This window comes from Acanthamoeba castellanii (assembly GCF_000313135.1).
Source record: "Acanthamoeba castellanii str. Neff unplaced genomic scaffold scf7180000084669, whole genome shotgun sequence".
NCBI lineage: Eukaryota > Discosea > Longamoebia > Acanthamoebidae > Acanthamoeba > Acanthamoeba castellanii.
This window is the reverse complement of record NW_004457554.1, coordinates 635,848-658,918: the sequence shown is the minus strand read 5'-3', so window position 1 is coordinate 658,918 and position 23,071 is coordinate 635,848. Positions and strand designations below refer to the sequence as shown.

The 23,071-nt window shown below is 58.7% G+C and overlaps 10 protein-coding genes across 10 annotated transcripts in view; 6 read left to right on the top strand and 4 right to left on the bottom strand.

Annotated features, from left to right (window-relative positions):
- Positions 1-168: 168 nt before the first annotated feature.
- ACA1_115730 (uncharacterized protein) lies at positions 169-1,876 on the bottom strand (the record flags this gene model as incomplete). The annotated part of the gene is made up of 3 exons (XM_004342194.1): positions 169-333; positions 561-713; positions 800-1,876. The coding sequence occupies 3 exons, from the start codon at positions 1,874-1,876 to the stop codon at positions 169-171; spliced, it is 1,395 nt and encodes a 464-aa protein (XP_004342243.1).
- A 475-nt stretch (positions 1,877-2,351) lies between these two features.
- ACA1_115720 (SAM-dependent methyltransferase) lies at positions 2,352-3,976 on the top strand (the record flags this gene model as incomplete). Its single annotated transcript, XM_004342193.1, has 7 exons — positions 2,352-2,385; positions 2,489-2,861; positions 2,964-3,103; positions 3,227-3,339; positions 3,424-3,525; positions 3,650-3,778; positions 3,839-3,976. The coding sequence occupies 7 exons, from the start codon at positions 2,352-2,354 to the stop codon at positions 3,974-3,976; spliced, it is 1,029 nt and encodes a 342-aa protein (XP_004342242.1).
- Positions 3,977-4,207: 231 nt separating this feature from the next.
- Positions 4,208-6,324, top strand: ACA1_115710 (R3H domain containing protein; the record flags this gene model as incomplete). Its single annotated transcript, XM_004342192.1, has 8 exons — positions 4,208-4,260; positions 4,370-4,562; positions 4,704-4,799; positions 4,887-5,117; positions 5,217-5,330; positions 5,443-5,863; positions 5,953-6,084; positions 6,176-6,324. 8 exons carry the CDS (start codon positions 4,208-4,210, stop codon positions 6,322-6,324), a joined length of 1,389 nt encoding a protein of 462 aa, XP_004342241.1.
- Positions 6,325-6,471: 147 nt separating this feature from the next.
- On the top strand, positions 6,472-7,981 carry ACA1_115700 (beta-1,3-mannanase; the record flags this gene model as incomplete). The annotated part of the gene is made up of 4 exons (XM_004342191.1): positions 6,472-6,622; positions 6,737-6,987; positions 7,092-7,368; positions 7,467-7,981. The coding sequence occupies 4 exons, from the start codon at positions 6,472-6,474 to the stop codon at positions 7,979-7,981; spliced, it is 1,194 nt and encodes a 397-aa protein (XP_004342240.1).
- Positions 7,982-8,093: 112 nt separating this feature from the next.
- Positions 8,094-12,823, bottom strand: ACA1_115690 (DNA mismatch repair protein, C-terminal domain containing protein; the record flags this gene model as incomplete). Its single annotated transcript, XM_004342190.1, has 17 exons — positions 8,094-8,344; positions 8,412-8,522; positions 8,616-8,785; positions 8,894-9,065; positions 9,130-9,519; positions 9,627-9,988; positions 10,062-10,361; positions 10,510-11,036; positions 11,107-11,262; positions 11,408-11,486; positions 11,614-11,763; positions 11,846-11,965; positions 12,069-12,187; positions 12,310-12,446; positions 12,522-12,608; positions 12,692-12,764; positions 12,797-12,823. 17 exons carry the CDS (start codon positions 12,821-12,823, stop codon positions 8,094-8,096), a joined length of 3,231 nt encoding a protein of 1,076 aa, XP_004342239.1.
- Positions 12,824-13,782: 959 nt separating this feature from the next.
- ACA1_115680 (PH domain containing protein) lies at positions 13,783-15,577 on the top strand (the record flags this gene model as incomplete). Its single annotated transcript, XM_004342189.1, has 9 exons — positions 13,783-13,839; positions 13,919-14,020; positions 14,124-14,229; positions 14,296-14,375; positions 14,616-14,732; positions 14,766-14,816; positions 14,915-15,178; positions 15,306-15,436; positions 15,517-15,577. The coding sequence occupies 9 exons, from the start codon at positions 13,783-13,785 to the stop codon at positions 15,575-15,577; spliced, it is 969 nt and encodes a 322-aa protein (XP_004342238.1).
- Positions 15,578-16,360: 783 nt separating this feature from the next.
- Positions 16,361-20,378, top strand: ACA1_115670 (aconitate hydratase, mitochondrial; the record flags this gene model as incomplete). The annotated part of the gene is made up of 16 exons (XM_004342188.1): positions 16,361-16,460; positions 16,583-16,740; positions 16,852-16,941; positions 17,040-17,138; positions 17,238-17,299; positions 17,382-17,448; positions 17,582-17,744; positions 17,860-18,167; positions 18,264-18,384; positions 18,487-18,552; positions 18,653-18,918; positions 19,017-19,151; positions 19,255-19,357; positions 19,482-19,613; positions 19,691-20,005; positions 20,158-20,378. 16 exons carry the CDS (start codon positions 16,361-16,363, stop codon positions 20,376-20,378), a joined length of 2,406 nt encoding a protein of 801 aa, XP_004342237.1.
- A 140-nt stretch (positions 20,379-20,518) lies between these two features.
- Positions 20,519-21,086, top strand: ACA1_115660 (uncharacterized protein; the record flags this gene model as incomplete). Its single annotated transcript, XM_004342187.1, has 2 exons — positions 20,519-20,548; positions 20,733-21,086. 2 exons carry the CDS (start codon positions 20,519-20,521, stop codon positions 21,084-21,086), a joined length of 384 nt encoding a protein of 127 aa, XP_004342236.1.
- A 23-nt stretch (positions 21,087-21,109) lies between these two features.
- Positions 21,110-21,858, bottom strand: ACA1_115650 (uncharacterized protein; the record flags this gene model as incomplete). The annotated part of the gene is made up of 4 exons (XM_004342186.1): positions 21,110-21,158; positions 21,238-21,489; positions 21,599-21,743; positions 21,813-21,858. 4 exons carry the CDS (start codon positions 21,856-21,858, stop codon positions 21,110-21,112), a joined length of 492 nt encoding a protein of 163 aa, XP_004342235.1.
- A 628-nt stretch (positions 21,859-22,486) lies between these two features.
- The window catches only part of ACA1_115540 (uncharacterized protein), a gene marked incomplete at both ends in the record, with an annotated part of 883 nt that continues 298 nt past the window's right edge, over positions 22,487-23,071 (bottom strand). Inside the window, one exon of the mRNA XM_004342185.1 lies at positions 22,487-22,906. Within this exon, the coding sequence (XP_004342234.1) occupies positions 22,487-22,906 (420 nt within the window). The remainder of the gene's footprint in view (positions 22,907-23,071) is intronic.

Below are 23,071 nucleotides of genomic sequence, written 5' to 3'. Positions count from 1 at the left end.
GTTCGCTTGCCGAAACTAATACTCGGACAATAACAAAAAAATTAATAAATTGGTTATTATTATTGTTGGCAGTACTTGTCTCTACAATTCAATTCAGTACAATCACAAATCATTCTCTCTTCTTGTTGCTGCTGTTCATCATCATCATCTCTTCCTTAAGAGCCTCCTCTAATAGCCGTTCTGCTTCCAGTCGGCGAGGAAGGCGCCGTTGCGTCCCTTGGCGCCGGTCAGGGCCTTGGCCGACGCGATGAACGACTCGCCGTTCTGCCGCACGAGCAGGGAGTCCCCCTCCACCGCTTGCACCACCGTACACCGCTCCCCGTTCAGCTTCGCCTGCAGACGTCGGCACACGCCGGCAGCGTTAGCCGATCGTGCAATCGATGCGTGTGCGGTCATGCGTGTGCGGTCATGCGTGTGCGGTCATGCGTGTGCGGTCATGCGTGTGCGGTCATGCGTGTGCGGTCGTGCGTGTGCGGTCATGCGTGTGCGGTCGTGCGTGTGCGGTCGTGCGTGTGCGGTGTGTGTGGTTTGTTGTGAAGAGAGAAGAAGGTGGAATATACCTTGAACGGCACTTCGAGTAACTCATCGAGGAAAGAGGCGCGGAGTGAATCCACGTCGCGTCCTTCGGCGCCGTCCAGCCAGCCCTCCAGGGTCTCCGATTCATCGACCTCCACCTTTTCCTCCGTTTCGTCGTCGCTGTCATAGTCCTCCTCCTGCAGCCCATACACATCACCGTGTGAGCGACGATCATCATTTCGCACCGCACACACGCAACACACGCAACGCAAGCAACACCAACCTTGGCGTGCTCGATCTCCTTCTCGACTTCGGCCGCGAAGTCGGGCCGTGTGTTGGCCAGCTGGAGGAGGGCCGACGTGAGGAGCGTCGACACTTGGCTCCGCGCGTCGAACCGGCGCACGGCACGAGTCAGCAGACTGATCTTGGCGTCCAGGTCCAGATACTGGTCCATGCCTGCTCGCGTGAGCGTGTGTTCTATGCCCTCCTCTTCATCATCGTTATCACCATCATCGTCATCGTCGTCATCGTCTTTCTCTTCTTTGTCGCCGCCCTCTTCCTCCTGTTCCTCGCCTTCGTCGTTGCTGTCGCTGTCATCGTCTGCCTTGGCGGCCGCGGTCCGGCCCACTCCCGCCCCGTCCCGCACCGTAAACAGTCCCTTCGAGCCGAGCGCTCTGAACTCCTTCCCATCATCGCCCTGGCCCTCGTCGTCTTCATCGTCTTCATCGCCATCGTCGTCGTCGTCGTCGACGCTGCCGCGCTTCGGTCGGCTGTGTACCCCCTTGCCTCCGATCCTGTTGTCGCCATCGGCGCCTTCATCACCGTCACCATCGTCGTCTTCCTCGAGCACCTCCACCTCTGCTTCATCGTCGTCTTCTTCGTCGTCGCTGCTACCGCCGCTGTCGTCGCTCTCCTTGACCGCTTCGGTTCCCCCGGGCGGCGCGTACTGGCGGCGCGGCTTCTTGCGGCCGGGGCCGTACCCGGTGCCCTGTGACTGGCTCGAGTCCTCCAAGATCTCTCGCGCCATCAGATCGATCCGTGACGTCGCATCCTCATCAAGCTGCTGGCCAGCTTCGTCGTGGTAGCCGTCAGCTCCGGATCCGCCGCTCGTATCGGCGCCATCGGCAAATACGACGCCAAAGTCAGTGTCGATGTCATCTGGGTCGCCTGATGCCAGTCCATCGGCGCTGTTGATCAAATCTTCTAGCAGGAGATCGTCCTCTTTGCTGAATCCCTGCTCGACTGCCTCGCCACCAAGGTCCACAAATCCCTCCATTCCATTTCCCTCGCTCCCCTCTCCATCATCTCTCTTCCTCTTGTGCGAGCCGCTGGGTTCTTTCTCGGCCTCGTACGAGGACATCTCTGCCCAGAACCAAAATCAGATCAAAATTTGATTTGGAAAATTGTCGTCAAACGATTCCACTCCAGCTCAAGAAGGCCGCGCGTACCGAGTGGGTTGATAAAAAAGCACTTGCGTTACGGAGCTCCTCCTGATCTCTCCTCTTCTGCTTCGATGATTTTGCTGTTGGCCAAAAGGACCGTTACTTTGGGAGCTGAAAGGAAAAAGAAAACATGAAAAATCAACACCACAAATTTGTGGAAATCAAGATTGGTAGCACAATGGAGCGATTGGCGGTGAGGGTGAAGGGATTGGAAGGCGTGACAACACATCACGCGAGGATCTTTCCGCTGCTGAGCCGAGGAGGTCAAAATCTCGCAGTTTCTTCAAGATTATGCGTAGCCCCAGGGGCGCTCATCTGGCGCTCGTCAGCGGTGCGAACGATTGCAAGCGCCAATCGATGGAATCCAAGCCGATCCTCACCTGCTAGGACGGAATGGATACAGAAGAGTTGCAGATTGGCTCCTCTGGTGCCGCGGCGCTCTGTCGCCTACGAGCTCAATGCTCCTCTACCTCCCTCCAAGAGCATCGGCGTCTGCTGCGCCTTCCCTCGATTGAAGCGAACGACTGCAGTAGGACAGCAACCCACTGTGCTTGAAGATGAAGATGAAGATGAAGAATTCGATACCGAAGATGATGTTGAGGAGGATGACGATGACGTGAACGAAGAAGAGTCAGAAGAGGAAGGAGCCCACCAACAAAAGCAGAAAGAGACCGAGATACATACACAGAGCGAAGCACCTTCTTCTTCTCTAGAGGCTGAGGCTCTGGAGAGGGTGAAGCAGGACATCCGGGCCAGAGCCGAGCGGCTGGCGCGCGACCTCGGCCTCCCGTTCTTCGCCGAGCCGCCGTCGGCGCAGCTCTCGCGCCAGTTCGAGTTTCTGGTGGAGGTGGCGCCCCATCGCGTGCAGGTCACCCAACGCAAGCACGCTGCGCCCGCCAAGCGGTACCCGCCCTCGAGTCATTCTGAGTTGCACTGTGTCGAGTTTAACATGTGGCTGACCATCATCATCATTGTGGGGTGTGTGTGTGTGTGTGTGTTTGGCAGGATGGCGCCCGTGTACGTTGATTTTGTGCGAGGCGCGCTGGCCCACCGCACCAAGTTCGGTAACGACCAACGCTCGCCCATGGCCCGCGCTGTGGGTGTGGGCAAGGAGCCCAACTTGTCCGTGCTGGACGCCACCGGAGGTGCGCCCGCGACTCCCCCGATCCACCATGGGCGCCCGCGTGTCTTGTAGTGGGCTCGGAGCGCGCTGCTGGATCTGGCACTCAGTCGCTTCTCGCCCCTTCTCTTTGCTCTGGCCAACACAGGCCTGGGCAAGGACGCGTTCGTGTTGGCTTCGCTCGGGTGCCGCGTTACGCTCGTCGAGCGGAATCCCGTCGTGCACGCTCTGTTGCGAGATGGTCTGCAGCGATTGCGCGACGTACGACTCGTCTTTGCTTGGCATTGTCCACAGGCGCCACGGCGTGTCGCTGATCTCTCTCTCTCTCATACACACCAACTGCAGGCGGACAAGGGGAGGGAATGGGAGGCCAACCTGCAACTGGTGCACGCCGACTCGACGCAGTACCTGCTTTCACTGCCCGTGGCAGAACGGCCAGACGTCATCGTACATCGCCCCTTGGCTGTCTTCTTTCGTCTTTTTCTAAGCTGGCCCTGCAGAGTAGTTCTGATCAGACCTCACCGCACACCGCACACACCGTACACACCGCACACAACACGCACTCGCGCAGTATATCGACCCCATGTACCCGCATCCCAAGCGAAGGCAAAAGGCGTTGACCAAGATCGGCATGCAGCTGGCCCGCGCGCTTGTCGGCGACGACGCCGACGCCAACCGCCTGCTCGAAATCGCCCAACAGGTGCTCTCTCCTTTCTCTCAGCGTGTGTTTGTGTGTGTGTGTGTGTGTGTGTCACTGAAGGCAAGTGCGCAGGTGGCGAGGAAGCGAGTGGTGGTGAAGCGACCCAAGTATGTGGCCGAAGATCCTCGCGCGTCGCGCGCCTACAAGAGCCCTCGCACGCGCTTCGAAGTCCACGACACCGCCCTCCCGCCGCAGTAGTAGCACCAGCGCGAACAAATAAAGGGCAAAAAATAAAACAAATCTTAAGAAAATAAAAAGAACTGAATTCGTGAACAGGGGCGCGTTGGCACTTGGGGTTGGAAGGCGAGGACTGCAGCAAAGGAGTCAAGAGCGCGGCCACTACGAGTGATGGAGAAGGGCGCAAAGCAGGCAGATAAAACTCGGCGACCAGCCACCACCGACCAGAAGAAAGCCTCCAAGCAGCAGCACATGCAGCAGAATCCCAATGGCCGCCCGTGGCAGCAAACCAAAGCCGCCCTTCGGTTCGCCCCTCCCCAACCTGTGGTTTTTAATGAATAAAAAAAAAATGATATATCATTGCTCAATAAATAAAAATATAAATTGAAATGGTGTGGTGGCACTCCTTCGTAGGGTGGTGCCCGAGGAGCGGTTGAAGGAGATCGAGGCCCAGATCGCGGCGTTTGCAGTGGACGAGAGCCGGACTGAGCCGCTGGCCTTTCCGGCGTCCCTGCCCTCCCACGAGCGCAAGGTGGTCCATCGCCTGGCCGAAGAGTACAACCTCTCCCACGAGAGCTTCGGCCTTGGCAAAGAGCGCCACATCCAAGTACACTCTCCTCCCACCTGTGCGTGTGTGCGTATGTGTGTGCGTGTGTGCGTGTGTGTGTGTTTGTGTGTGCGTGTATGCATGCGGTCGTGCGCGCGAGTGCGTCATGTGGGTTCAGTAGTTGAAGGCGAATGCATGCAGGTGAGTAAGCAGCCCGACGTGAAGGAGCGAACGCTCGAGACCCTGAGCATCTCAATGAAGCGCCGCTTCGTAAAGGACTTTGATATTCCCATCAAGGTGCTCTTGTCGCGCCTCCTCCTCCCCATATATAAATCCCCACTCATTGGTTGGTTGACGCCACGTCACCTCCACTCTTACGCGCAGTGTTTCGACCCCGAAGACTTTCGGTACTTCATGGATCTGTACGATCGAGAGATGCAAGCGCACGCGAAGCTGAATGTCATGCTCGAGGAGATCAAGAACCAAGGCGGCGAGGCTGCGTTCCACAAGTTCTACTTCAACACCAAGGAGAAGATCGTGCAGGCGCTCTCGTCGTCGGAGGCCTTCGCCAAGTTCGCCCGAGATGACTCCTTCCTCGCGCCCGCCGAGCAGGAGGTGTGTCATTTGGCCCATCTCTGTCGTGCCCTCGATTGAATGAGAAACCAACCAGGCGCGACTGTGTGTGCGTGTGTGTGTGCGGTGGTGCGTGCGCAGAAATTGCCCGCTTCGATCTACGAGCCGTCAAATGTGGGCAAGTACTACCTCTCACTCGACATCCGAAGCGCCAACTTCAACGCCCTCCGCTTCTATGACCCTTCGATCGTTCACGTACACACACGACCGCACACGCACACGCACCAACGCACCACGCACGACCGCACGCGCGCACATGAATATTATGCATGGCTGTCACCAACGCAAGATCTGGTGGGACACTCAGGGCTACGAGACGTGGGAGGACCTGCTCAAGGACCACTTCCACGTCACCAGCCCCTATCTGCTGGCCGTCAAGGAGCTCCGCTCGGTGGTCTTCCACGACACGTGCCCGGTCAAGGTCAACGCAGTCAACCATTGGCGCATCTGCCGCCTCCACCGGTACCTCGACGAGCAAGGCGCTCTCAGTGGCCTCCGAAACGAAAGCGAAAGCGAAAACGAAGTAAACGAAGCAAAGAATGAAGCGGAGCAAGGCCTGCGCTGCTACAACAACAATGACGAGTTGCTGGTGGAGGCGGACGATCTCGATCAGCTGCGTCGGGTCGAGGCGGTTGTCACCGCCGCGATCAATTCGCAGGTCGAGAAGCAGCGCGAGGGCCAGGAGGACCCTCTGCTCAAGGGCCTCCCCAACATCCTTCGCATTCAATGTACGTCACATTGGTTTCTGTCCCCCTTGTCTCGCAGCAGTGGCCCACATGGGGCTTGAACGCTCATCAACCCACTCCACGACCGGAAGGCTTCCGGCTGGGCGGTCTGCCGAACCCTGCCGAGGGCTTCAAGCACCTGACCCGCCGCATGTTCGTCAAGGAGCTCCTCGGCCTCTCGTCCGGCGATCAGCAGCCCACCGTCACGGCAGTCGAATTCAAGGGTATAAAGCATCTCTTTGTTCCTCGCACACGCAATGATGCCACTGACAACGTCGTGACTGTCGTTGTGTCTGGTGGCGTGGTGGCCACCAGGCGTGCCGCCGACGCACTTTGCCGTATGCTGGAAGCGATACCACGGCGTCGAGGAGGTGAACGAACGGGACCTCAAGTTCTGGAACGAGTTCGCCGACGCCTACCAACACCTGGTCCTCCTTCCCGTGGCCGTGGGTGCGTCACAATAAAGTTAAGGTGGCGCCCCACTGGTTGGCGGCTGTGTGGTTGGCGGACGTAACACTTCGCATGGCTTGGTGATTGGTGGACTGTATGAATTGGTGCGCCGATGAGCTGCACTGGGCCAAACAAGTAAAACCAGAACCACACAACAAGCTATGCGCGTGAGCTCTTCTCTCGCCGTCGCTGGCGCGTCGGCGCTCTTACTGGTCTTGACCCTGGTCCTGAGCCAGCCGACCGTCGGCGTCGAGGCCTCCAACAGCTTCTCCGGCGCCAACTCGTACTTTCTGTGGTCCCTCTCCGACTCTGGTGTCGTCCCCTCCGTAACTACTTTTTTTTATCATTCATTTGCATATAAACGAATAATCACGAATTCTTTATTATTTGTGTCCATTATTAAAAATACAATTATTATCAATAAAGATAGGAAGGCCCACTTGAGCGCGTTGTCGGCGGCGGGCGTCAATGTGGTGCGAGTCTTTGTGGTGCACGTGGACGCCGGGAACAAGGGCTCGTCGGCCCAGGGCACGCCCGACCTCGAGGAGTGGCAGGTGGGCAACTACCAGGACACCATCCTCGACCGGATCGACCTCCTCATGAAGGAGGCCCGCGACTACGGCGTCAAGCTCAACCTCGTCTTCCATGACCGCTACTCCCTCGGCGTGTGGCAAAAGGTACACTGCGCCACTTTAGTGAGCTGATTGGTCTGTATGGAATGAACACCAATTTTCTGGTTGGTTCTTTTTATTTGGTCACTGTTTTCTGGTTGGTTACATAGGACGGTTATTTCTACAAGTATGGGTCGGCCGAGGAGTTCTACACCAATCCGAATGCGCAGGCGGACTTCGATCGAAGGCTCCAGCACATTCTGGACCACAAGAATCCCTACTTCAATTCCCGGCCGTGGCGCGATCTGGGCGAGGTCGTGTGGGCCTTCGCCATCCAGAACGAGGCCCGGGGCCACATGCCCGACTTCCACGCCCCTTGGACCTGGCACTGCGGCCGGGCCAAGCTCATCCGCCCCCTCATCAACCAGACCATCTACGTCACCACCGGTACCATTTTTATTCATCATTGCCATTACTCTATTTATTTATATTTATTTATTTTGAGTAAAATTGATATTGAGAATCTAAAATATTATGTGATGTAGGAGGTGGCGCGGACTGGGCGGACAGCTACCAGGACGGCAACTTTGCGTGCGCCGAGATCGACGTGATCGGTGTCCACAACTACGACCAGTCGCAGAGCGAGGTCGAGTACCAGCTGAGCGCCGGCGTGGCCAAGGCCCTGAGCTACAAGAAGCGGATCATCTACGAGGAGTTCGGCGCGACGGGCGCCCAGCAGGCGTCGGTCATCGGCAGCCAGGCCGACGCGGCCAACCGCCTGGGCGTGCCCTTCTGGCCCTGGGAGTTTGTCAAGTGCAGCGGCGGCGACTACGAGTACTACGTGGGCTCGGCCGCCTGGTCGGTCCACCAGGCCAAGGCCGCCGCCGCGCGCAACGCCAACAGCCCGTTCAACTGGAGTGGAGGCGGCGGCGGTGGCGGCAAGAAGGGCGACTGGCAGTTCTGCTCGGCGTCGGACCAGTGCGCCGACGGGTGCTGCTCCAAGCAGTACTCCAACGACGGCCGCTACAAGTGCACGCCCGGCGGCACCCAATGCATCTAAGTGCGTGTGCGTGTGCGTGTGCGTGTGCGTGTGCGTGTCGTGTGCGTGTGCGTGTGTGTGCGTGTGCGTGTGCGCACACGTGTGTTCATATTCTCCCAAATGTATGTTCATGTTAGTCCACCGGTTTTGCGGCGTGGGCGTGCCATTCGGGTGAGCTCCGCCACGCGGCCTGCCACCGCTGGAGTGTGGAGGAAGGGGAGCGCTGACGATGGGCATCACCGGCGGCGGTGGTGAGGGAGGCGATGGTGGAGAGGTCGAAGAGGTGTCGCATGGTGGGACGGCCGTGCGGACAACTCCAGGGATTCTCGAGGAGGGTCATGTTGTGCAGCACCCGCTTCATCTCCTTCTTGCTCAACGCCGTACCTGCGCACACACGACACGTCAGCAACACACGACACACCCGCGGAGGGGGGGCACCGTAGGCGGGTACCGATCATGATGGCGGAGCGACAAGCGCGCGAGGCGAACATGGCCGACACGCGCGACAGGCGGCACATCATGCCCGGGTGTTCCTCCAACTGACAGATCAGTTCGTGCACATCTGCGGCACGCGCACAATGATGAGCGCAACGCGCAGAGCACAGTGCACAACACACGCATACGCACACACGCACATACACGCTCACACGCTCACCTTCGACGCCAAACTGTTTGTTCTTGGAAAACGGCACCGAGGCCAGTTTGACCTGCTGGCGCGGCGGCGCCTGTTCGTCGATGACAAAGTGGAAGCCGTTCTTGCGGAACATCTCCCGGTTGTCCATCACGATGCTCTCCTCCACCGCCGTGAGCTCCATGCTCAGCGGACTACCCTCCGATCGCGTGCCGTCGCACACAAGCTTAGCTCGCACGACACACATGACACGCACGACATGACACGCACGACACGACACGCACGAAGAGACGGAGGGCAACCTGAGGAGTGGCTGGGTGTTGATGACGGTGGTCTGTTGGAGTGTTTCGTAGTTGTACTTCTCGTCGGAGGCGTGCTGATCGATGATGAACACGTCCTGGTCCAGCTTGGCGATGATGAACCCCAAATTGAATTGCCCGATGATCTGGCCGCGCAACACCAAAACCGTCAAGACTGCTCACCGCACGTACACCACACGCACGCACGCACGCACGCACGCACCACCGCACATGCACACTAACCTGGAGATCGTCAAAGAACGATTTCTTGAAGACCCGCCGCAGTTCCTCCTCGGCGGCAGCGTCGCCAGTCGTCGGCGGGGCGTGTTCGCACCGGTGCTCCTCGTCGTGTTCATCGCTGCGTCCCTCGTCGTCGTTGTGGCCCTCGTCATCGTTGACGCCCTCGTTCGAGCGCCCAAGCGGGAGATCGCCCAGCGAAAACTTGATCCTCTGCTTTGCTGCCGTCGCCGAGTTCTTCTTTGCGGCGGCCTCCTCGCCTGTTTCCTCCTTGACGCGGCCGGCGCCCGTCTTGCCGTCGTTGGCGTCTCTTTCGCGTTTTTTGGCCCTTCGCTCTTGGTCGCGCTTGTTCCTCGCCTTCCACGCCTGCACATCAAAATCGATCGTCGTCGCTGTGATTGGGCGGGGGGAAGAGAAAGAACGAAAATGACAGGAGGACGTGAGCCGAGGCAAGGGCGGCCAAAGAACGAATGCGAGAGGGGGAGGGGGGCTGAGTTACCGTGTCCGGCTCCGGTGGCGGTTGTCGCCTCCTGGTCCTTCTGATGACCGCCGAGCTCAAGTTCGGCGTCGGTGACATAAATAATAGATTGGGCCGCGTCGTCATCCGCGCCGCTTCGCTTGAACTTCTTCTTCGACGGTCGCTGCTTATCGCGGTCGACTACGCTTTCTTCCTCGTCGCGTTCTTCGCCTTTGATCTCCTCCTTGACCTGCTTCAAGAAGCCGGCACTGGACAGCTTGGCTTCTTCGCCATCATCGCCAATCTCCTCCTTGTGACAATCATCCGCCTTCTCGGTCTTGACATGATCGAAGAGCGGTGCCACCGCCTCGTCGTCGTCCGATCGCTTTCGCTTCAACGGCGCACTGCGCACCGTTCCTTTAGCTTAGCTTAGGCAAACGAGGCTGGGTTGGAGGAAGAGAGGGGGGGGGCTACTACCGTGACAGCGAGGCGGGGCTGATCGTGGGACTGCCCAGCGCGAAGCGGGTGAAGATGTCCGCGGCGCTGTCGATCTTCGTCGTCAACCCGATCTTAGTGGTGCTGGCCGTGGTCGTGGTCGAGGTCGAGGCCGTGGTCGTGGAGATGCCAGACGTTCGCGACAGCGAGGACGGCGAAGGCGGCGGGACCGCAGTGGTCGCGGTGGTCGTTGACGTTGACGGCGAGGCTGCTCCCGACAAGGGCGCGGACGACGAGCGTTGGAGGTTCCTGAACCGGTCCAACACGCTCGCCCGGGAGGTCCTGTTCGGTGTCGTGTGTGGTGTGTGTGGTGTGTGTTGTGTGTGTGTGTGTGTGTGTGTGTGGTGTGTGTGGTGTGTGTGTGGTGACATGAGCTAAAATGGACTACCAATCAACGAAACAAAAAAGGAGCAAAATGGCTACGGCGTACTTGGGGGCTACGGCCTTGATCGGCGAGGAGAAGGCGAACGCGCTGAGCGAGAGCGCCGGCTTCGCGCTCGTGTCGCTACCGCCGCTTACTTCCGCCGCCTCGACGTCTTCGTCTCCCCCGTCTTCTTGTGTTGCATTGATGTCATCGACGACATCGTCTAGCTCCTCCGGCGCCGGCTCGCTCGTAGAGTGCAGGGGTACGGGCGCCGGCGGTTGGCCGCCGCGGCCCGCCGGGGACATGAGGCCGCCGGCGGGTACGGGAGACGATTGGCGCGAGCTCGTCCGCTGCGAGTTGACCCGCACGCCACCTCCAGCCACCGCGATTCGACTCGGGCTCGGCGGCGGTACGCTCTTACTCGCGGCCCTCGTAGGACCCTTGCCCTGTGAGAGCGCCGGCGGCCTATCGCCGGCGTCATCGCCTCTGCCGCCTGCGTGATCTTCGTCGTCGTCCACGAATTGAAGCGACAGCGAGTCGTTTAGCCCGTAGGCGTGTGACTCAGAGATGCCGTAGAACTTTTCCAGGGCCGCCTGTGTGGTGTGTGAGTGTGTGAGAGAGAGAGAGAGAGAGAGGCTGGAGGCGGTGGCTGATGATAAGTACCTTGAGGGCTTGGACGATGTCGGATTCGTCGTGGAGCATGATGGTCCGCTTGTCCGGCGTCACGTTGACGTCGTACGAGTCGGTCTCCAGGGCGAAGTTCAGGAAGAAGATGGCGGATTGGCCGGGGTTGGCTTGCCGATAGACGTCGTTGATCACCTGCAGCCACCACGTCAGAGGAGATACCATCATCAGCACACGAGCCTACGACACGATATGACACGAACGCAGGGACGCAGAGCACGAACACCATCGCACTCACGCACGCAGACGCGCAGACGCACAGAGGCGACAGTTATCATACCTTGACGATCTTGGAGTGGTCCACCGGGCGGCTGTTGATGTAGAGGAATTGCCTGTCGCCGGTATTGCGGCCAGTCCCCCTGGCGGGCCGCGACACGAATCCGCTCACGCTGGGGGAGGGAGGGGGAGCGGGTCGTGTGTGTGGAGTCAGCCACAAGTGATGGCGGAAGGGGGCGGGAGACTATATAGATGCGCAGCTGTACGCACCCGAAACTCTTTTCGACTCGCTTGCGTGTGGTGTAGGTGATGCCGGGCAGATCGATCGGCATGATGTGCGCCACCAGCTTGGGTCCGAACACGTTCACGATGTTGTCCTTCAGACCGCTTCCGCTGGTGCCCAACACGCGCGTCGACGGCCTGCCTCGGTGGTAGCCGTCACACATGTGCGAGTGGTGAATGGGTGAGTGGTGGACCACTACGGATTATGTAACGGGGGTACCCTTTGTCCTTCTGGTTCTGGCAGGTGATGCGCACATTGGTGGTGATTATGGAGTACGCCTGCAGCACGCTCACGAGCCGAGCGAACTCACGCTTGATGTTGCGCTTGAACTCCCGCTGCCTGATTGCGTACGTGGGTGAAGAAAGTAGAAAGTTGGTTTTTTGTTTTTGAATGTGAGTAGGGAAGTGAGGGCGACGAGTGGGCTCAGTCGCGGGCGGGCTACCTCACAGGAAGCGAAGCGAATAGGTCCTGCAGGTGGATCGTCGTCCCCACGGCGCGCGCTTTGGGGACCTGGCTGACCAGCTCGCCGTTGTGGTCGTAGGTGAGCAGCATCCCCACGGTCTTGATCGGGCACGCAGGCACGAACGCACAAAGAAGAGACACACAACATCGAGTCTGTCAGCGCACCAAGAAGAGAGTGTGCATGTGGGAAGGGAAGTGGCAAGCTTGACACAGAGCCGTACTTGCTGAGCTGTGCGCGTGCACAGGGTAAGTTTGGAGAGGGCGCACAGCGAGCTGAGGGCTTCGCCGCGGAAGCCGAACGTGCTGACCCACTGCAGGTCGTCAAAGGCCCGCAGCTTGGACGTGCAGTGCTTCTTGGCTGTGGTTTCAAGGACGATGATGAGGTGAGCATGCACCAACGCACCACGCACCACGCACGCGCACGGCCGGGTACCTATGAAGGGGTAGTTGGTAGGATCGACGCCGTGACCGTTGTCGCTCACCTCCACGGACGACTCGCCGCTGTTACGCAGGCGAATCTCTGAAAGTTTGGAGATGGCGCAAGATGAGTGAAACTGAACTGCTGCGGTTGTCCCACGGCGCTTGGGAGGGAGTATGTCACACCGATGTTGGTGGCGCCGGCATCGACGCTGTTCTCTACAAGCTCCTTCACGGCACCGGCGAGGTCGATGACCACCTGCCCGGAGCATATGCGATGAACCGATGCACGATCAATCGGTTTAATTTGTGGTGCATCTGCTTCTGAAGTCGCCATTGCCCCTCACTCTTTCGATTTCCAATCAACTGCAATTGGATGTTTCACGTCCTTGCTTCCATGCACGAGCACCACTTCAAAATCTCTGCCTACGATCAAGGCACATTGCGTCGCAACGGCCACGCGGCGAAATGGCGCCAAACATTTCCGCCAATATTTTGACTTTGGAATTGTTTTTGTTGAATCTTTCATAAAAATTTCAAACAAGTTGAGTTCTAGCCACCTGATTTCCTTATGAGGGGCTTGCCTGCAACCCTCTGCGTGATACATAAGGGCACTACCAGCAGCCTTCAACGAAGACCTGTCGGAGCATCAAGTTGAAGGAGGTAGGCGCTCCATCATCTCCTCTGAGCTCGGAGGGTCTGTTCCTGTGGTTGGTTCTCTGCCCTCCGGCCATACCTCAAGTAGGGCGAAGCGAAGCTTGCTACATCTTAGAAGATGAACCCGCTTCTGAATTCGCAGCCAATGATTCGGACACCAACGACCTCCTCTTCCTCCAGTTCACTGTCTGCGTCGTCGGCAGACGTGCAGAGCACCCAAGGAACAACGGAGTAGACGAAGGGAGCGAGAGGGGCGCGACAAGGAGGGGGGCACACGAATCGAGCACAGCCACAGGAGCGATCGAGAACGACACAAAGATAAAGATAAAGATAAAGATCACAAGGAGAGGGAGAAGGACAGAGAGCGCGACCACCGGGACAGAGAGCGAGACCGGGAGCGAGATCATCGAGACCGAGAAAGAGATCGAGATAAAGATCGCGAACGGGACCACAAGGATAGGGAGAAGGAGCGCGAACGAGGAGAATCGTCGTCCAGAGCTGAACGCGATCGGGACAACAACAAGGAAAGAGAAAAGCACGACAGAGAAAAGGGCACATCTTCAGTTGACGACGGTAATTTCTTCTACGTCGTTACCAACCACGAAGGCAAGTCCTTCATCATGGAAGGCGGCGAGAGCGTTGAGGACAACTCTAAAAGCGATGACAAGATGGTCAAGGTGCGGCGGCCGCGTCACGTTCAATGTTAACGTTAATTCCTTAGTTCATTTTATTAATAATCTTCATGCACATGTGCAGAAAGAAGGCTGGGTGCTAAAGCAAGGACCTCCTCCGTGGAAGACGTGGAAGAAGCGCTGGCTTGTGCTTACCCCCACAGGCCTGTCTTACTTCAGCCCCAAGGTAACCTTGCCAGCTTTATTACATCCATTATTACATGTCGTTTTGTGTTCATCTTGCGATTCTCTCGATGCGCCCTCCGCCTCAATCGTTCTCTGTCCGCCAGGGCAAGGAGAACAAGTTCAGCTTGAAGGGAAGCGTGCCCGCTACGATGATCGCCACAGTTGAGCTCATGGCCATCAACAAAAAGAAGGGCATCTTTGGATTCAAGGGTGAGTTGCCCCTTTTGCTTGCGTGCCTCACCTTTTTGTGCTCACCACTCCCTCTCCTATGCGCAGTCGATGTGCCCACGCGCACCTACATCTTCGCGCCACAGCCCGAGAAGCTACAGTTGAGCGAGAAGGAAGCGCAGGGCTGGGTACGGTCCTCCTTCTCCACGTGACGATGCTTCACGTACTCTCCTTCATCGAAGCCGTCTTCCTCAATCACGTTTCTCTCTCTCTCTCTCTTCCAGGTGGATGCGGTTACCCAGCTGATCGGCAACAACCAGAGGAGGGTGCGGCAAGCTCCTCTCTTTCTCTCTCGCTCTCTTTCTTCGTGCTGTCCTGTGTTGTTTTGATGAGAATCAACTTCAACTCACACCACGTAATGGTTGCAGAGGAAGCAAGTGCAAAAGGTGGGCACGCTAACAAAGAAAAAGAAGAAGCGAGAGGAAAAGCGTATGCTCACCAATCCTTCCCACGCCCAGGCCCTTTACCTGCCCCTCACGTTCTTTGTTTCCCCCCCCCCGCTTCCTCTAGCTGCCCAGGAGCCTTCGCGCCTGCAATCGGTCAGCCAGGAATTGGAGCCGCTCTCACCGGTACGCCTCTGCTCGGTTTGGAAACGTCTGGAGCCAGCTGGCGTTGTAGTGTGTCAGTGTGGTGTATCTTACCTGAGCCCCTTTTCATCCACTCGCAGCGCGCTGAGGCCTCTGCGAGGATGAGCCGCAGCCAGCCACCGCCCACCACATCGTCGTCGGCCAAGAAGGGTTCGTCGCGTCACTCGCGCGAGAAGGAAAAGGAGGGCGAGAGCAAGGAGCGGGACAGAGGAGACAGGGAGAGGGAGAAGAAGGAGGACAAGGACAGGAAGCCCCGTCACCGAACCGGCAGCAAGGACAAGCGGTCCCCGGAGGGTGGCGCCAAATCGGACGGGAAGGGCCGCACCAGCGAAAGAGAAAGAGCCGTACGCGTGGCCCTCCCCTTTGTTTCTGTTCTGTCGTGCGCGTGTCGCGTCATGTGTGTCGCATCGTGTGTAGTGTGTGCCACTGTGTGCGCCGTGTGCTCACTCTCTGTTGATTACCGGCCGACAGAAGAGCGAACTCAAGAGGATCGACGAAGAGCGGAAGGCAGAGATCGAGCAGGTGGTGGAGAAGTACTTGAAGAAGAGGGACGCCATCATCGACGCCCTTGTCGCCAAGGAGATCTCCTTGATCGTGGAAAGGTACTTGTGCGCACACATTTACTCGCTCACATTTACACTCCCACTCACCGTCTTGACCTTGATCTTTTGTGTGACGTCAGTCATGAGCACGAGAAGCAAGCCATCTTGGCCCAGATCAGGGTCAAGAGTATCCAACTCTAGAAGAAGAACAGGTGACGAAGAAGAACGAAGCTTTGTCTTCCCTCAACTCAAGTGTACGACTAGCTTTAGAGTCGGGCAGGCAACTCAGGCGCCTATCCGTTTACCGCTACTGCTGGTGGGCCTGGCAGCGCATGTCGCGCTGACGCGCGTATTTATCTATTACAACAATGTTTGATGACTCCACACTTACAGGCGTACTCACCGCACACGCTCACGGCTAAGACACCGCACCGCACCGCACACACGGCACGCACCGCACTGCACGCACGGCACGCACCGCACCGCACGCAGACGGCTTTCTTTTCTTGCGTGCTTCATTTAGCTAACTCCGGCGTTCCGGCGGGAAGACAGTGTTGGCGTTGCTGCCCTTGTCGGTGGAGAGAAAAGAATTCGAACTTGTCGGCTGCATCGTACTTGAATCTGCGGGTACGTTTTACTGTGCATCGGCTGGCGAGATTGAGTGTTTGGCCATACATTCGACACTGCCATGGGCAGTGATTTTTAAATCTGCAAAAATCGATTCACACGCTTCATCATTCCTGTGTTCATTAATGGACAGGAATGAGAGCCAATCGCGCCTGCACGACGTTCTTCGGGCCAGCCAGGCTTCCGACCATGACGGTATGTCCTTCCCATCATATCTCCCCTCTACGTCGCTAGAACATCTTCCACTCCCGAGAGTGTGCAAACGCGCCCAAAGCGGACTTATCCTCTCCACCACCACCACAGGGAGCGAGCAGACTCTTTGGCACTTCGCGCGGAGTGCTGCAGAGGCCCGCTGCGATGAGCCGCTGGGAGCCGGACACCCAGCTGCCCTACCAGCGCATCGACCAGAACCTCTTCACCGTCAAGAAGCTCCTGCAGCGTCCGCTCACTCTCGCCGGTACTTGTGCAGCAACCCTCCACCACTCACGCATCATTGTTCACTCACAGTATTGGTGGCGTGTGCGGTGTGTGCGGCGTGTGCGGTGTGTGCGGCGTGTGCGGTGTGTGCGTGATGATCAGAGAAAATCGTCTACGGGCACTTGGAGGACCCGGCAACGAGCGCCGACATCCAGCGAGGCAAGACGTACCTCAAGCTCAAGCCGGATCGTGTGGCCATGCAGGACGCCTCCGCGCAGATGGCCCTCCTCCAGTTCATCTCCTCCGGACTCACCTCCACGGTAAGGCCTCACCCACCTGCGCCATCATTTACACTTTCAAGGCTGACGACCACACACACCACACCACACCTCACCGCACACGCACCACACACCCACGGCACATTGTGACAGGCCGTGCCGGCGTCCACCCACTGCGACCACCTGATCGAGGCAGAGACCGGCGCCGCTCAGGATCTCGAATCCGCCAAAGTCACGAACAAGGTGAATGCTGGCCCTTCCCTCATTGGCTCGCAGTTGCAATTGAAATATAGTGTTGCACAACACTTAAGGAATAGTCACTGATGGTCGGTCGCGTGTAGGAAGTGTTCGAATTCCTTTCCTCGGCGTCCCAGAAGTACGGGATTGGCTTCTGGAAGCCCGGCAGCGGCATCATCCACCAGATCGTGCTCGAGAACTATGTACGCCCTTCTCCATCTCGCGACTCCTCTGACCACACTGCCAACCCACCACACGCGCACGACGCCCATGGCGCTCACGAATCAATTACTACAATGCAGGCTTTCCCCGGCGCGATGATGATCGGTACCGACAGCCACACACCGAACGCTGGCGGTCTCGGGTACACTCGCGTCACGTCGCTTCGCTTGCAAAGCGCAGCAGTGGACCGCATGCGGCTAACACTAGTCTATACCACTCACCAGAACGATCGCGATCGGTGTGGGCGGTGCCGACGCTGTCGATGTCATGGCCGGCATGGCGTGGGAACTGGTACACCTGCCCTTTGCTATTTGCATTCATTCGTGTTTACTTTATTTTATTATTTCTTGATTTCTTTATATTTATACTCCCAATATATAGAAATATATTAACATGTTTGTTTTGTGGGTCTTGTGTCGAACAGCGCGCGCCGAACGTGCTGGGCGTGAAGCTCACGGGCAAGTTGCGAGGCTGGGCGTCGCCCAAGGACGTCATCCTCAAGCTGGCCGGCAAGCTGACCGTCCGAGGCGGCACCGGCAGCATCATCGAGTACTTCGGTCCGGGCGTCGAGACCCTGTCCTGCACTGGTATTCTCACCCCACAGCGACTTGGCGTGTGCGTGTGCGGTGGTGCGCGTGCGATACGTGTGTGCGGTGGTGCATGTGCGTGTGCGGCTTTACTGATGCCATCGCGCGGTCGTAGGAATGGCTACGATCTGTAACATGGGTGCGGAGGTGGGCGCCACGACGTCGGTCTTCCCGCTGACGGAGTCGATGCTGTCCTATCTGGCCGCGACCGGTCGCAAGGACATTGCCGACACCATCACGGCGGCCAAGGAGATCCGCGGCCACCTGCGCGCCGACGAGGGCTGCCACTACGACGAGGTGATCGAGATCAACCTCGACGAGCTCGAGCCCTACATCAACGGACCCTTCACGCCCGATCTGGCCACCCCGCTGTCCCAGTTCGCCGCTGCCGTCAAGAAGAACCAATGGCCCGAGAAAATCTCCGTAAGCACACGCGACACACACACACACACACAAGGGTCACCACACACACACACACACACACACACAGGGCTGATTCGCGTATGGTTGGGGTCACAGGCGGGCTTGATCGGGAGCTGTACCAACTCGTCCTACGAGGACATGTCCCGCGCCGCCGCCATCGCGCGTCAGGCCAGCGAGAAGGGCACCAAGGCGCAGAGCGTCTTCACCGTCACGCCCGGTACGCCCCTTGTTGCGTGTGCGGTGGTGCGTGTCGTGTGCCATGTGCCATGTGTCGTGTGTCGTGTGTGCGCTTTGGGCTAACGCTCAACACATTGTCCAGGGTCGGAACAGATCCGAGCCACTATCGAGCGCGACGGCCAGATGCAGGCGCTGCGTGACATTGGAGGTAACGTAACGTAACATTCATGAATGCGCTGCGTTGCGTGTAGTGTGTTCGTAATGACTTGCATTCTAAGCAAACAAAATCATGATTCGTGACGCACCAGGCTTGGTGTTGGCGAACGCGTGCGGCCCGTGCATCGGCCAGTGGAAGCGCAGTGACGCCAAGGGCGAGAAGAACAGCATCCTCACCTCGTTCAACCGCAACTTCTCCGCGCGCAACGACGGCAACCCGAACACCCACAACTTCCTGGCCTCGCCCGAGCTGGTGACCGCCATGTCGCTCGCCGGCAGCCTCACCTTCAACCCGACCACCGACTACCTCACCGACGCGCAGGGCAACAAGTACAAACTCGAGAGCCCCGACGCCGCGGTACCACCCGCTCCCCATCTCGGTTTGCCTCTTGGTCGTGCGTTGATCGCCGTGCGTGCCGTGTGTCGTGTGTGTGTGTGTCGTGTGGATACGATCAGGCAACGGCCACGCTTCCCGCTGCTGGATTCGATGCGGGCCGTAGCCAGGACACTTACCTGGCCCCGCCGCCGGCCGACCAGCGGGCGTCCCTCGAGGTCGCCGTCTCGCCCACCAGCGACCGCCTTCAACTCCTCGTACACCGCGTCGCATTCTTCTTCGCTTTCGTTCTTCGTTCTTCTTTCTCGCTCTCCGAACGTTAACTGGACGCGGCCCATTTCGTTTTCGCCTCTTTCATAGGAACCGTTTGCCCCCTGGCCGAAGGGTGAGAAGGACATTCGCGACGCTGCGGTGTTGATCAAGGTTCAGGGCAAGTGCACGACCGACCACATCTCCGCTGCCGGTACGTACCGTGTGTGCCGTGAGTGCCGTGTGTGCCGTGTGTATGCCGCGTGTGCCATGTGCGATGAACACGACGCGCCGAAAGGGTGTAGATTGACTCACGCTCGGTCGATGGTAATTGACAGGGCCGTGGCTCAAGTACAAGGGCCACCTGGAGAACATCGCCAACAACACGCTGATCGGCGCCGTCAACGCCGACACCGGCAAGGTCAACGCCGTGGTCAGCCAGCTGACCGGCAAGGAGGGCACCGTTCCCGGTACGCCACCCATCATCGTCGCGCACGACTGACTTGTGTTCGCGCATCGGGTGGACTGACCTCGACCCGGTCGGCAGATGTGGCGCGCGAGTACCAGAAGGCGGGCTTGCCGTGGGTGGTGGTCGCGGGCAAGAACTACGGCGAGGGCAGCGCGAGGGAGCACGCCGCCCTGCAGCCCCGCTACCTCGGCGGACAGGCCATCATCTGCCAGGCACGCGACCCCCGCCGCCGCCAGCTGTGTTGCCGCCTGCGTTTGCTTGACGCTCACCTTCACTTCGTTCTTCGCTCTTCGCGCTTGCAGAGCTTTGCGCGCATCCATGAGACCAACCTCAAGAAGCAGGGAATCCTGCCGCTCACCTTCGCCGACCCCGCCGACTACGACAAGATCACCGGTACCCTGCCCAACGTGTGTCGTGTGTCGTGTGTCGTGTGTCGTGTGTCGTGTGTGTCGTGGGTCGTGTGTGTCGTGGGTCGTGGGTCGTGGGTCGTGGGCCGTGTGCCGTGTGCCGTGTGCCGTGGTGGCTCATGGGGATGGGGATTGCAGGAGGCGACAAGATCACGATTGAGGGTGTGGGCGAGATTGAGGAGGGCAAGCCGCTTCGGGCCAAGGTGACGCGACGAGCCGCCGCCGGTGGCGGACAGGAGGAGAGCTTCGGGGTGACTCTCCAGCACACGCTCAACCCGGGCCAGATCGCCTGGTTCAAGGCCGGCTCGGCGCTCAACCTCATCGCCGCCACGAGCAGCAACCAGCAACAGCACGCCTGAACGACAAATCCCAAATGGTTGGGAAAGGAAACAAAATTTTCGAAACGTGTTTTGAAATGAATGAAAGACGTTTGCGAAGCGAACAAGCAAATCGATTGTAATCGCAACGTGAGCGTCGGCAGAGAACGAGAAGATGCAGAATGCGGCAGGAGCAGGGAGGCGCGCGTTCGGTCCGCGATGGTTTGCCAAGCTGGGCCTCATCTCCTTTGCAGCTGGCGGCCTGCTCGAATTTGCCATGATTAAATCCGGATTTTGTACTACTTGCTCTCTTCTTCATCTTCATCTTGACAAAGATGCGAACATAGCCGATGTTCACTCACACTGCCGTCTTGCTCACACACCGCACCGATCTAGATGAGGCTGTGGTGGCCACGTCGTCGGCACCGGACTGGCAGAACTCGTGGCAGGAGGTGGGAGCCGAGGTGCAGCGCCAGCTGCGTGAGAAGCGCGAGCGGGGCGACATCCCCGAGCCAACGCGGGTGGAGCGCGTGCTCCAGCAGCTCGAGGCGCGCTACCAGCAACAACTCAACCAAGACCAACCGCCATCGGCACCTTCATCATCAACATCAACATCAACCCAGGAGCAGAAGGAGAGCGAGACGATCAAGTGGTCGAGTAGGAGAAGGTATTAAACAAAACTACAAGAGACGACGACGACGAAGAGTCGTCTCCTTTTTCTTTAAAGCGAATGGTACACATGAGGGGTAGTGGTATGGTGGAGGGGAAGCTCATCAGCAGATGTTCTTGCAGGGACCCTTGCACTTGACCATCGAGCAGAAGCTGTGTGCGCACACACTCATGTGTGAGTATCGCACACGCACACGCACCACCGCACACGCGCGGGAGCCGAGGTACGTACCACTTGGCGCAGCTCTTGAGCTTCTGGATGATGCAGGGGATGTCGTGGCTGCACTGCTTGATGGCGAGGGCGACCTTGACGGCGCACTTGGCCTTCTTGAGGAACTTGCACTTGGACTTGGACGCCCACAGCAGCTCGTCTTCCAGCGTCTCGGCCTCCTCCTCGGCGATGAGGTCCAGCACCTGGGCGTGCACTTCGGGCAGGCACTGCGAGGCGCAGGCCGTCATGTTCTTGAACGCGTCATTGCAGCTCCTGAGTGTGTGCGTGTGCGTGTGCGTGTGCGTGTGTTGCAGTTATGTGTGTGCGGTGCGGTGTGAGCAGAGACTGGAGGCGAAGGCGGAGAAGGGAAGAAGAGACGTACGCCTTGTGGGCGCACTGCTGGGTGCAGGCGGTGTCCTCGCAGGCCACAGAGCACTCGAGGGAGGCGGCGCAGGTGGCGTCGTTGATGCAGGCGTCGAGTTCGTGAGGGCACTTGGACATGATGCAATCATTGGCCCTGGCCACCACTGTCCATGCCAACCAACATACATCAACACCAACCTTGACAGATCAACCACGGTGGTGAGTGGCGGTACCGCAGAGAGCGGCCAACACAAGCAAGACGAAGGCTACGAAGCGCATGTTGCTGATGATTCGGTGGAGCTTAGTCGTGAGGTGAGCTTGTTGCAGGTCAAGATGTGAGTGATACTGAATGCTCCGTACATGATCTCTCTGCTTTTATACCCGATAGTGGACACTTCGAAGCCGTGCTCTGGCGCCTCATGGAGCTGGCAACGGCTGATGAAGGTTTGGTTGCTGGTTCCACTCCTCTTTCCTGGCCAAGTGCACGTGACGTCGAAGTGTTTCCAACTCCGACATATTGGAATGTGAATCTTTTTATTCATTGGAGGAATAGGCTCCACCCACTTCCATGGTGGCATCATCGATGAGCGCCTGCGTCATGACGTTAGCGGCCCCTAACGGCTTCAACTACTCGACCCACCACTCGGGCGTGACCAACACCCGCTTCTCCAAAGCACCGTGAGAGCCAAAATGCAAAGAAATAATTTGTTGGCGGTAAAGGGAGGGGAACGTGGTGGAGGTCATCACTTCCTCCGCTGGAACCTCTTCTTGGACTTGAAGGCCTTGTTGCCGCGCTTCTTGCCCAGATGCTTCTTCTCGCCGTCGGCGGCCCCGCTCTTGCCGCCCTTGCCGCCCTTCTCGCCGTCGAAGGCCGACCCTGCCGCCTTCTGCTTCTTCTTGGGCTGCGTCATGTCCGCCTCGAAGCGCGAACCACCACCGCCGCCGCCGCCCGCGGGCGCGCCGCCGTCGTCGCTTCGCGCGCGCTTCTTGCCGCGCTTGCCGGCGTTCTCGGGCGGCGGCACGAACTTGCCGCTGCGACGGTCGCGGTCGGCCTTCTTGGCCTGGCGCGCGGAGATGGCCTGCTTGGCCTGCTTCTCCATCTCCTCCTCGCCGGCCCACTTCTTGATGGCCTTCTCCTGCATCTTGCGCCGCTTCTGCACCCGGTTGAGGCCCGAGAACTCGTCCCGCTTGATCTTGAGCTGGTTCTTTTTGTCGGCCTTGGTGTTGCCCGCACGGCCGCCCTTCTTGTTGCCGCCCCGGCTGTCGCCGCGGCCCTCTCCCGCCTCCATTTCCTCATCAGTGCCGAACTCCTCCCTCTCTCCACGTTCTGTGTGTTGCGTGTGCGTGTTGCGTGTTGCGTGTTGCGTGTTGCGTGTTGCGTGTTGCGTGTTGCGTGTTGCGTGTTGCGTGTTGCGTGTTGCGTGTTGCGTGTTGCGTGTTGCGTGAGTTGCATGAAACGCGGGAGGACAGGGAAAGGGGGAGAAACGAACCC